Source organism: Solanum stenotomum, chromosome 8 (assembly GCF_019186545.1).
Source record: "Solanum stenotomum isolate F172 chromosome 8, ASM1918654v1, whole genome shotgun sequence".
Classification (NCBI taxonomy): domain Eukaryota; kingdom Viridiplantae; phylum Streptophyta; class Magnoliopsida; order Solanales; family Solanaceae; genus Solanum; species Solanum stenotomum.
In genome coordinates, this window is record NC_064289.1 from 15,851,307 (window position 1) to 15,863,442 (window position 12,136).

General features: G+C 33.3%; 2 protein-coding genes across 2 annotated transcripts in view; both read right to left on the reverse strand.

The window, feature by feature from the left end:
* The window catches only part of LOC125874421 (caffeic acid 3-O-methyltransferase 1-like), a 124,839-nt gene that overhangs the window by 54,143 nt on the left and 58,560 nt on the right, over positions 1 to 12,136 (reverse strand). The gene's annotated exons all lie outside the window — the stretch shown is intronic.
* Positions 11,506 to 12,136, reverse strand: part of LOC125872242 (caffeic acid 3-O-methyltransferase-like) — a 4,317-nt gene continuing 3,686 nt past the window's right edge. The window contains exon 3 of the mRNA XM_049552959.1: positions 11,506 to 11,610. Coding sequence (XP_049408916.1) covers positions 11,506 to 11,610 — 105 coding nt within the window. The remainder of the gene's footprint in view (positions 11,611 to 12,136) is intronic.

Sequence of the window (12,136 nt, forward strand, 5' to 3'; positions counted from 1 at the left end):
CAGAGTGTTCTATCAATCCTCACACTCATATATAAGTACAAATAATAGGGTCACGGTCAGGGGTCAACATGAGGTGGAATTAAGAGTGAAAAATGTAGTTAGGCTAGAATTTTGTTCTAGTTAGCTGTAGTTTGAGAAATTATCGAATAGAAACAAAGTAAATTCAAGTGGGTGACACAAAAGTTTCAAGTGTAAAAGGACGAATATATCCTCGAACTTTCGTAAATGGGATGTGTATATCCCTAGTTATATTTTTAGGACATCAGTATCCTTACCGTCCAAATTTTGGAGCATATATACCCTTTAAACTAACGGTGATACATGTGTCTCAATATTAACCGTCGATCTAACATTTGTTAAATTTCCTACCCAAAATTAAAAGACCCACCCAAATTAATTTTAAAACCCACCCAAAAAACCCCAAATCAATTCTCTTAATTTTAGATGGTACTCCAACCCCAAAAACCCTTCTCTTTCTCATTTACCTCTTCTCCCCAAACAAATTTCAGACAAATCTAATCCTAATACTAAACCAAATCCTAATCCTAGTATCAGTCCTTGTGTCAATCCAACGATAATCTTCTTCTCTACACGAAAATAGAAAGACTATAATATCCATTTCAGTCGTTGTTGGCCTTAAACCGTCATATGCACAAGATGTAGTAGACAAAAGAGTTAAAGCTTAATGGTTGTCGGATAAAATCTAATACAACGGTTGTGTGAAGTCTTTGAACAGGGCTTCCGGTGAGATTTGATCATGTATAATGATGATAATGTGTAAATGATTGATTTAGTTAAAGAAAAAATTAAATGGGTCAAGAAACATGTGAGGAAGTTGAGGAGAAAATGAAGGATGTAGTGTTGAGGATGATTCTGGGGATGAAGATGGTTGGATGGGTCTTCCTCTCATGAAGTTGATGAGAAATTGGAGGATTTAGTGTTGAGATTGATTTGGGGATGAACATCGGGGGGAAAGATGTTGTTAAACAAGTGTTTAAGTTGTTTAATTTGAAATTAAGTGAATTAATTTGGGAGATTTGGGTTAATATTTTTGGGTTGTGGGTATTATGTATTTGGCCGGGTTTTTAGATTAATTTTGGTGGATTTTTCAATTTTGGGTTGAAGTTTAATAAATATTGGGTTGGCCATTAAGATTGAGACACGTGTATCACCGTTAGTATAAAGGATATATATGTTCCAAAATTTGGACGGTAAAGATACTGATGCCCTAAAAGTATAACGAAGGGTATACACATATCATTTATGAAATTTAGGGGATATATTTATCCTTTTTCCCTTTAAATAAAGATAACAAATCGTCTTTAATTATTTAAATTTTAATATTTAAATATATATTCAGATTCAGTCATCTTAATGAAACTGAATCATGTTAAGTTGTCTTAACTAAGCAAATTATTTTATTAATTCTGAAAGCGAGGAGCTGAAGTAGCGTTAAGAAATTATGTCAAGCAGTTAATTGAAGTTGGTTTATCTGAAGTTAATTATTTTGAAAAATATCTGATAAATACACCTACAAGTGGAGAATAGCTTGCCTATCCCCATCCCTAGTTAGGGGTGGGCATATATATATATATACACACACGCGTGTGTATCTGTATATGTGTAAAATAATCTAATATTAATATTTTCCTTTAGATCTAGGGTGATGAAAGTGACTAGCATATCAACTTGAGTCCTCACATGCTAAGGAGATACAAAAACTAGAAGAACTTGACGGTTTTACCATTATTCGTTGTCATATTTTATTGAAGAAACATTAGAGAAAATGATTATTGTTGTTCTGGCATAATTATCCTCATATTTTTACAGGTTCAACCAGTAACAAGTTAATTATGTTTTTAAGTTTGCCTTTGGAGTTTGTATATCCATCTTCTTCTTTATATAGAGTGTTTGTCACACGTGCAAAATTTAAAACTCGTTCAACAACAAATATTGGTACTTCAGTTGGACGAAAGAGGAGTTCTTTGTTTATGTCCTTCCATCCATTGACAACTTCTTTATGATACTTAGTATATGCCTCTTTCTTCGATGCTCCATATTTTTTCATGTAGCATTCAATACTTGAAGCTACATGTCCTCTTTGTTGTTAATCCTACATCACAATAAGTGGTTACAATTAATAGAACGAATAGGAATTACTTGATTAATTAAGGTATTGTTGTACTTACTTCATGTCCACTAATATCGTCCATTCCTCTATTAATTATCAATGCTGCACGAACTATTAAAGGCTCATTTATCATCCATTCAAAAGTCTCTGTGCTTATAAATTCGTCTATACCGATCAAAGAAGTTGTTGCTGCCATCATATACCCACAACTTACAAGTGCATTCTTCATATGCTCCTCACATTTTGGAATATAACGAGCATACAACCATTGAGCTTCCTTAAAATAGGCTCTTACCAACTTCTTNAGACTTATCTGGAGACGGGGGTGAGCACACGGCGTTCTGTACTATTTCGGTCTCCATCTGTATATATAGACTTGTCTTCTTCCCTTCGAGACAGTCCAGTCTCTGTTGTCCAGTTTTGGGACTTGTACTCATTTTGCAGTAGCTCTGTACTAGTGACTTCCAGGTTCTGGGAGGTATCTTTATTTGTATATAAGTTTTTGGTTTGCGTCCGCCTGTTTATATTGTTATTTGCCTACTCTTGTTTGATTTCTACCCTCAGACCCATTACTTGTTGTTCCGGGTTACGGGTTGGCTTACCTACTGGTGGGTTATAGTAGGTGCCATCATGACTTGATAAATCGGGTCGTGACAAGTAGCTCCCACAGTTCAGTCAGATTCTATTACATTGACCATGTATCAATATATTAAGTATTCAGTCTCAGCATGTTATAAATTGGTCATTGCATTCAGTTAGCTCAGTATTCAATATCTATATCATGTTCAGATTATATCATTGCTTATTTGCTTTATTCAGTTATATGTTATTTCAGCTTTATTCTATCCTACATGCTCAGTACCTTTCAAGTACTGACGCATACTCTCCGCTACATCTTCTCGTGATATAGGTTCAGGTTCTTAGCATCCAAATCACGCTTAGATTGGTTCCCGATCTCCAGTTCAGCAGAATCAATGGCTTCAGTTACTTCAACCTTAAGAGAGTTATTGCTCAAGTTGGAGACTATAGACTCGAGATGACTGGTGGTAAAGGTAAGAGGTTCTTCAAGAATCTCCTCATCGTGCACTCTCAGATGTGACACTTCATACAAACTTAATAAACCTTGGACATTATTAGTAAGCGTTTCCTTGAATTTTCCATCTTGGTCCATGAATTGCTTGAAGACATCAGTTGCAGGTTGGTTAATTTTATATATATATATATATATATATATATATATATATATCATGTTCATCGTTAATACGTAAGAAATTGAACTTTATTAAAAGTTGTAGGACGTACACCCAACAATAATAAGCGCAAGTCTATTAAAATTTAAGTAATTATGTATAGTAATTACCAGAAGAGATGTAATGTCCTTGTTGCCTCAGTAGTCGGAAACGAAGAGAAACAACGTAAAGGTTGTCATCAATATTCTCACTCTGTAGTTGGGATATTGTCGTATAAAAAATGTTTTGAATGGATGTTTCGATTTCATTATGGAAATGATATGCTACTCCCAATCGTTGGATTGTGTCTATCATCACAAGTTTTTGAGTGCTATTGTCACAAGTTTCCACCAACATTTTCCTGAATATCTCTTCTAACTCATTAATTTCAACCTTTTCTTGGCTACTTATTTTCTTGGCTACTTCTTTAATATAGAGGATCCACCGTTAAATTTAACTGTACTTTTTATTTTTATGGTTAATTTTAGGGTTAAGAACTAAAATGATAAATTTTTTATATACATCAAGAACTATTTTGATAAGCTGATATATATGAATGATTAAAATCATTCAAACCCTAATCATTTTGGTCATTTTCTCTTAATATTCTTGTCATTGTAGGTAGATTTTTATTATCTTTAAAATGAAAATAAAAGAAAAGATCTTTTTTAAAGATGAGCCAACCAAAATTGACCTCAGACAAATTTCCACATGCCATTTTGCATGGTGTTTCACAGTCTAGTACACATTGATAAAGATTCATAACTTCTTCTTTTTTTAAGAGAAACGGACTTTACTTTTTGGACAGTTGTTAGAGGTTCAGTCCATGTCCCCTGTGACCCACAACCAAGGTGATATTTTTGGGGAAGAAAAAAAAACCCCAGCTGAATTGACTTTAAAAAAAGTGATTTAAAAAAAATACTTATACGGCTAGTTTAGAAAGTCAGTCTAATGGTTAGAGTATTTTGATATATACTATTCGTCCTATTTGGTTGATTATGTAATTACATTGTCTAATTTATAGGGAGAAATTACTAATTGTTGGGAAGTACATGATGTAATTACTAGATAATTACTTTTTAATTTCTTCCTTAATTTTATTTCTGTTTTAATTTTTTTCGTTTTAATGTTTTTTTTCGTTTTTTTATTTTGAATTCCTTTTTATTTTTATTATTCTAATATTTTCTAAAAATATTTTTCAATATTATTTATATTTCATTTCCTTCTTATTCTCAACATTTACTTCATGTGATTCCATGCAATTTTTCGTATTATCTAAAAAATATTTTAATTTTTAAATTAAATTAGAATTCATTGTTGAATAAAACTTACGTTCTCCATTTCATTTAAATCATAATTATGTATGTTATGTGGAAATTTGACATAAGAGTATTATGTTAAAAAAAAATTGTTTTGAATTTCGAACTTATGTTATATTTTCAATTTAATTTGTTTTAGGAGTATTGACTCAATATTTTACATTGCAAGATATTTTATTAAGTTAGACTTGATAGATTATCTTTTTGTCAATTTTTTTTTAAAATAATTTTATGACATTATATTTATAATATTAATCTTTTATTCAAACATGCATTTCATGCATAGAGATTCTGTACTTTTAGTTTTTATAATTAATTTAATTAAAACATACTGAATTGAAAAATACAAATCAATAAGTTTTTATAATTTATTTAAGCACATATGTTTATTAATTAATTTATTTTCAAAATACAATATATATCTTAATATTCAATTTAATATCATTTATAAAGGTTCTTATTTGTCTAATATAAATATTCAATTTCATATCATGTGTTTGGTACACAAGTGTTGATAAGCCTTTTCTTGTCAAAATATCTGAAATACCCTTAAAGTTGTTAAACATTATAAAATACTAATTATTATAATTTTTATTTCTAAAATAAATCAAATAAAAATTAATTTATATTTTAAGTCAACTTCAATATAAATAATAATGACTATATCTTTTCATTACCACAAATAATTTATAAAGAAAAAATAGAAAAGGAAAAAATAATTTAGAAGAAAAAAAAAGTAAAGAAAGAGCAAAGAGAAGTAGAAAAACGGAAGAAAAGAAAGAGCAAAAAGAGGGGGAGAAAGGGATAAAACGAAAGAAAGAAAGAGCAAGAAGAAGAAAAAATGGAGGAAAACAATATATAAATTATAAAAGAATATTAAGGATAAAAAGGTAGGTGCTTTAAACTAGAACCTTACTCTAGCACTGCGAAGGGATAAGATGTTTGACTACTTACTAACAGTATACCCTAATCATCAACCTTCATATTTTTCTATCTAAGATCATATCAATGATGAGATATAGTTGTATCATATCCTATTTTGAATTCTTTTTTGATCTAGTTGAAGAAAATAATAACGGGTTGAATTTCTTAAGCTTCTTTCATATAATACAATATGCTTATTTATCTATTTAGTATATCTTTAACATATACATACATTATTTATCTATTTAATATATCTTTGATATATATGAATATCATAGCGGGATGGATACTTTTTCATAAATCATGTGAATTTTTTCTATATAATATATATACTAATTGATAATGAGGTCCTTTTTTTTAAAGAAAAATAATGAGTGATGATGAAAGTTGAAACTAGGAGTGATTTCTCTATTACACCTATTGAATTATATATAATCTTGAGTTCTTGACCACCAAATTTAATGGTGATGATGCTATATGAAAATTTTGGTCACAAAATTTGATGACCCATGATGACATATGTGTATTTTTGAAATATATTAAGGACCATTACTAATATGTTTATGTATTAAGGACTAAATAAATTCAAAATTAAGTCATACATTTTTTATTTTATTTTAAATTTTACATTTAATCATATATTAAGGACTTTTTTAATCATTTTCTCTACGCATCGAAATTGCTTCAATTTTATATAAAGTGAGTTGTGTGTATGATTTTGCTGATCCACTAAGGCAAATCCGAACAAATTAAACATTAAAGAAAGTGAGTTTTAGATATAGTACTTTCAAATTTCAATTTAAAAATTTTCTTACTCGATTGGATCATTTTTATATGTTATAGTAAATAAATTATATTATTCTAAATATATAAGAATTTCACATATTTAAAAACTAGACGAAGTAAACTGCAAGCCAACATAACTAATGATAAAAAATAATTTTTAAAAAAAAAACAATCAAGGAGAACACAGTTACACCTCTACATGAGAATGACACAAAGGGAATACTATTCTTTCCAAATTGTGGCTAAGGGTGTGTTGAGGAAAATATCTTCCAAAAATTGTTTTCCAATTTTTATATATTGATTAGTTAAAAACTTTCAAAAATAAACAAGTTTCACAAGTGGTATTTCATATGATTGGTTCCTCTCCATCCTCCTTTACATTACATCTTTCCCCTAACCGGCATCCACTATTACTTCCACTCCATTTTTCATATTATTTGTCTATATTACATGTAAATATTTTTAAAATAATTTTTCTACTTACTCAACAAATACAACAAAATAAATAAAAAATTTACTTATTTTTCTAAAACTATTTCTTATGAAATATCTTTCATAAAAGACATTTTCCTTTTTACAAGTCAAAACCCATCATACGTATGAAAGGTCGTTCTATTTATCAAACACATCATACGTTTGAAAGGTCGTTCTAAGTGAAAGAGAAATGAATAAGATCATGTGCTTTAATTTTTGACAGCTCAACAAGATATTTTAGTTTTTCTTAATTTGTTGTATTATCTTTTAACTTTAGTTGGACCCGGAAAATGAAAATTTAAAACCACACATTCGTATATTCTTTATAACACACATAAATAACTAATGAGTACATTAATTGGACTCATTTAGGGCTTTATTTTAATAGAAATAGTGTCCGCAAATGCTTATTTAGTCTAAATATCTGATGAAAACACTTAAGTTTAAGGTATTTGAAGTTTTAGTGGAAGCATGGACACTTAGGCGCAAAAAGGAACAAAAAGGCTGAAAAGAACGAAGAGGTTGAAGCCTGAGCATTGCCAAGCATGTTTGGCGATTCGCCGAAGGGATGCACTCCGCCCTTTGTTCCAGTACGCGAAGCCCTGAAGGAGAAGGATAAAAAAGGCGATGAAAGGAGCAGTCGGCGCTTCACCGATCAGTTCCGCGAAGCAGAAGTATACTGCCCAATGATCCAGAACGCACAGATGTTGAAGGCAAAAGCACAAACGGCAATGAACTAGAAGAAGGGTGAATCGCTGAGTCATTCGGCGTTCGCGACTAACCTCCCCGAGCAATCCGCCAGCACAATTTTTTGAAGTCTATAAATACTAAATTCTTTACTAGTTTTGTGGGAAAGATTAGAATAAAAACAATATTATAATTTTTACTTTAGCTTTCATATATTCTCTCAAGTTTGGAGAGGGTTTTTGGGAGACTTAAAGAGAGAAGGAGTTCATCTTCTCCAAATTGGAAGTGGGTCTTCTCCATTCTTTTTCATTTGCTTATATTAAGGTTTAATTTCGTATACCCATTTGATTTCTCTATCATTTTAGGTATAATTTCTTATTTCTTGATGTGTGGCTAAGAACTCCCATTCTTGGGGTGTGATTTAGCAAATATGTGTTGATATTATTGTTGGGTCTTGTTTGATGATAGGTTAGATGCATTTTAATGGTGATTTCACCTAGTGGTTGTGGTTTAATTTAATGAGTTTGTAGTTGCAAATACAAAACCTCCCATGCGTTTTCGGCTTGCTCGAGAGAGAGGTCACGAAACCAAGACCGCTAGACTGATGGCCTAAGGAGTAGGTCGACATAAAGCTCAGCCCGAGAGGGTGAGCCCTAGTCCCATATCCTAACACTTAGCTCGAGAGAGTAAGTGGGGTAAGGCGTAGGCTGGCCTTCATGCGGTAAATGGGTGTCCGAGAGGAACCCATTTGAAACGAAGTAAGTTGCCCGAAAGGGAACTTATTTCCATCTAAAGCTTAGCCTAGTCACTTTTATCTTGCAAATTTCCTATTGAAAGCATGTACCCAACTATTTATATCAATATATATTGCAGTCATACCCCAAGAACTTTTCCCCATACTTGATTTTCTCTTTATTTTTGTTGTTTTACCTAATTGTGACAAAACCCCCTTTAATATTTGACACGTTTGTGTCACCCACTTGAATTTACTTTGTTTCTATTCGATAATTTCTCAAACTACAGCTAACTAGAACAAAATTCTAGCCTAACTATTATTTTCACTACCACTCCCTTGGGACACGACCCTAACCCTTGGTTGGGTTACTATATTATCGATGATCGTAGACACTCGAACCGTAGGTTAGTGTCGTTGGTCACGATAATCATCAAAACAGCATCGCTGTCGGGGAGTGGTGTTAGTGAGAAGATGTAGTTAAATAAAGTTTTTGTTATTTCTAGTTGTAGTTTGCTAACCTTAATTGTAGTTTTATTTTTCTTATTCTAGTATCAGTGCAGAAAAATAAAGATGAATGGTCATCATGGGTACCACACAGATCATCCCCTCTTCAAAATGTTGACATTGAGGGATAACCTCCTAACCTTCAAGCAGATGGGAGATGAAACACTTAAAGAAATGTGACTAAAGTTTCAGGCAGTACTGCAGCCACATCCCACTCATGGAATGACTCACACAGTATTGTTAGAGAGCTTTTATCGGGCTGTAGGACCCGAAAATAGGAGTAATGCTGACCAACTCTTCACAAGTAGTATGTTGAACAAATCCTATGAAGTTGTGGCCGAATTCCTGAATGGCGCGGTGGAAGCTAGTAAGGAGAATAAAAAAATCGAGAGTGGGATACGCTGCTCGCTCAAGTGGATCTTTTATCTACACGGGTCACGGAGTTAGAAGTACAAGCTTCAGAAAAGAACAAACATTTCTCTCTTCGAGAGTGTACAAGAAAATAAAAAGAGAAGAAAGTAAAAGAGGATGATATGCTCTCACTCATTCAACAACAAATGAAAGATCGGGATAAGATGTTGAAGGAGATGGAGGAAAACATCGTCATGCTACATCAAGCAACATCCTCTAACTCCATGAAAATTTAGCTTCAAGATGACCAAATAAGCCATCTTATATCAAATCGATCTGCATCATTTGTCAAAGATTCACCTAACTATACCATGGGCGACTCCGACGATGAAGAATAAAGGAATGACTTGCGTCGTTCCACGACGTTAACTAAGGCGCTGTTTGAGAGGCAACCCAAAACCCTTTAAGTATTCTCTATTTCGTAGTAGAATAATGGTGTGTTGTTTGTACAGTTTGAAATTAGGAAAATGTTTGAAAAAGTGTATGTAGGTGAGCAGATGATCCAATTGGCGTGTTGCCGACTTGTTCGGCGAACACAATTCTTTCCGCCGTCTGACTCAAGGCACTATCAGCTTGGATCTTGTAAAACTCGGCGGTTAGTAGAAAATTAGTGGCGCATCCCCGACCATGTCGGCGATCTCGATGAAGACTATTGTTGGGATTATCACATGATCTGCAGATCATGTTACATTCGGCAAAGAATTAGACACTGGGTGTTTCGCCAAGTGAATGGGCAAACTTGATACATATCGCCGAATGGGCAGAAACTAAATGACTTTTGCAAGCCATAGGTTTAAAAGTTCTACTTCACTCATTTTCTCTAACTTTTTTATCATATCAAATTTACACCTGCACTTTAACTTTATATTTCTTGCACTTCTAGAATATTTTAGTTATGCGTGTGGAGTTGAATTACATTGCTGCCTAGAATCTCAGTAGCATTTTAATCGGCATAAAAGGTTGGTAACTCGAACCTCGCGTTTGATTCACAAAAATTGTACTCACTTGCATAATGTGATGCCATTTAATCGTTGCTGAATCTCTGAGTTGATGGGATTACACATACTATTGATTGGTATTCGATAATATTTGAGTAATTAGTAAAATCCCACTCGATTGTGCCTTGAGTTGAATTGTGTTATTATGGGTAGCGGGATGGATTAGAAAGAAATGGGTTGAAAATAGGCACATTTGGCTGTTTGGCGAGTTGAATATAGCTCGCTGAACTCCTTAATGTTTCACCTACTATCTCTATTTTGCCTTTAACTGAATGTTAAAAGTATCGATTGATATGTTACTTTCGGTGGTAAGTCTGATGTCTCCAGGTGCACTCGGCGACTCGCCGAAAGTTTCCTTGTCTGCACCCTTGTATTATCTATGCATTATTTTTCAGCGCATCACCTAATGGGATGAACACTCCACCAATTATTTGGTGAGACAATTCTACGCGCACGACTCTCCTGCTCCCGTTTAACATACTTTCTAACTTTTCCCGAAGCATTTGCAGAAATGGAAAGATCAAAAGATGCAGGGAGAGACATGCCACCCCGACATGTAAGAGCAAGGGATTTCAAAAGAGATGAAAGGATAGCAGAACTGGCCAAAGAAAGAAGAGAGAGTAAGAAAACAAATGTCAGTAAGAGGATTCCCATTGATCCCACCATTCCTTCGTGGAGATGCGGACTACACAGCCGTAAACTCTTTTTTGGCAGCTCATGACGTGGATAGAATGGTCGAGGCTAACATCGATGGAGAAGCTGAGGCAAAAGAAAACAATGAGAACCAGAATGGAAACACTTCAAGAGCTATTGTTTTGTATCAAGTTGATGCACCAAACACCAATGCACATGTAGATGAAGCGAATGCATAGACAGGATCCTCTCTTTACCTCTCTTTTTGTCTTAACTTTCTTCAATTCTGAATACTGTCATTATTTGCATTTGAGGACAAATACTTTTATTGTGGTGGGGTGAGGCCCACACCTTTTATATTGTTTTTGAATGTTGTTTTTCGTATACACTTGGGTTGTCTATTTTTAATTGTGTTTTTAAAACTGCTTTACTTGAGGACAAACAAACTATTTTAATAGAAATAGTGTCCTCAAATGCTTATTTAGTCTAAATATCTGATGAAAACACTTAAGTTTTAAGGTATTTGAAGTTTTAGTGGAAGCATGGACACTTAGGCACAAAAAAGAACAAAAAGGTTGAAAAGAACGATGAAGCTGAAGCCTGAGCATCGTCAAGCATGCTTGGCGATTCGCCAAAGGGACGCACTCCGCCCTTTGTTCCAGTACGCGAAGACCTAAAGTAAAACGATCAAAAAGGTGATGAAAGGAGCAGTCAGCGCTTCGCCAATCAGTTTCGCGAAGCATAAGTATGCCGCCCAATGATCCAAAACGCACATATGCTGAATGCAAAAACACAAACGGCGATGAACTAGAAAAAGGGTGAATCACCGAGTCATTCGGCATTCGCGACTAACCTCGCCGAGCAATCCACCAGTACTATTTTCTGAAGTCTATAAATACTAAACTCTTTACTAATTTTGTGGGGAACATTCGAGTAAAAACAATATTATAATTTTTACTTTAGCTTTCATATTTTCTCTCAAGTTTGAAGAAGGTTTCTAGGAGACTTGAAGAGAGAATGAGTTCATCTTCCCCAAATTGGAAGTGGGTCTTCTCCATTCTTCTTCCTATGCTTATATAAGGTTTAATTTCTTATACCCATTTGATTTCTCTATCATTTTAGGTATAATTTCTTATTTATTGATGTGTGGCTAAAAACCCCCATTTTTGGGGTGTGATTTAGCAAATATGTGTTGATATTATTATTGGGCCTTGTTTGTTGATAGGTTAGATGCATTTTAATGGTGATTTCACCTAGTGGTTGTGGTTTAATTTAATGGGTTTGTAGTTGCAAATACAAAACCA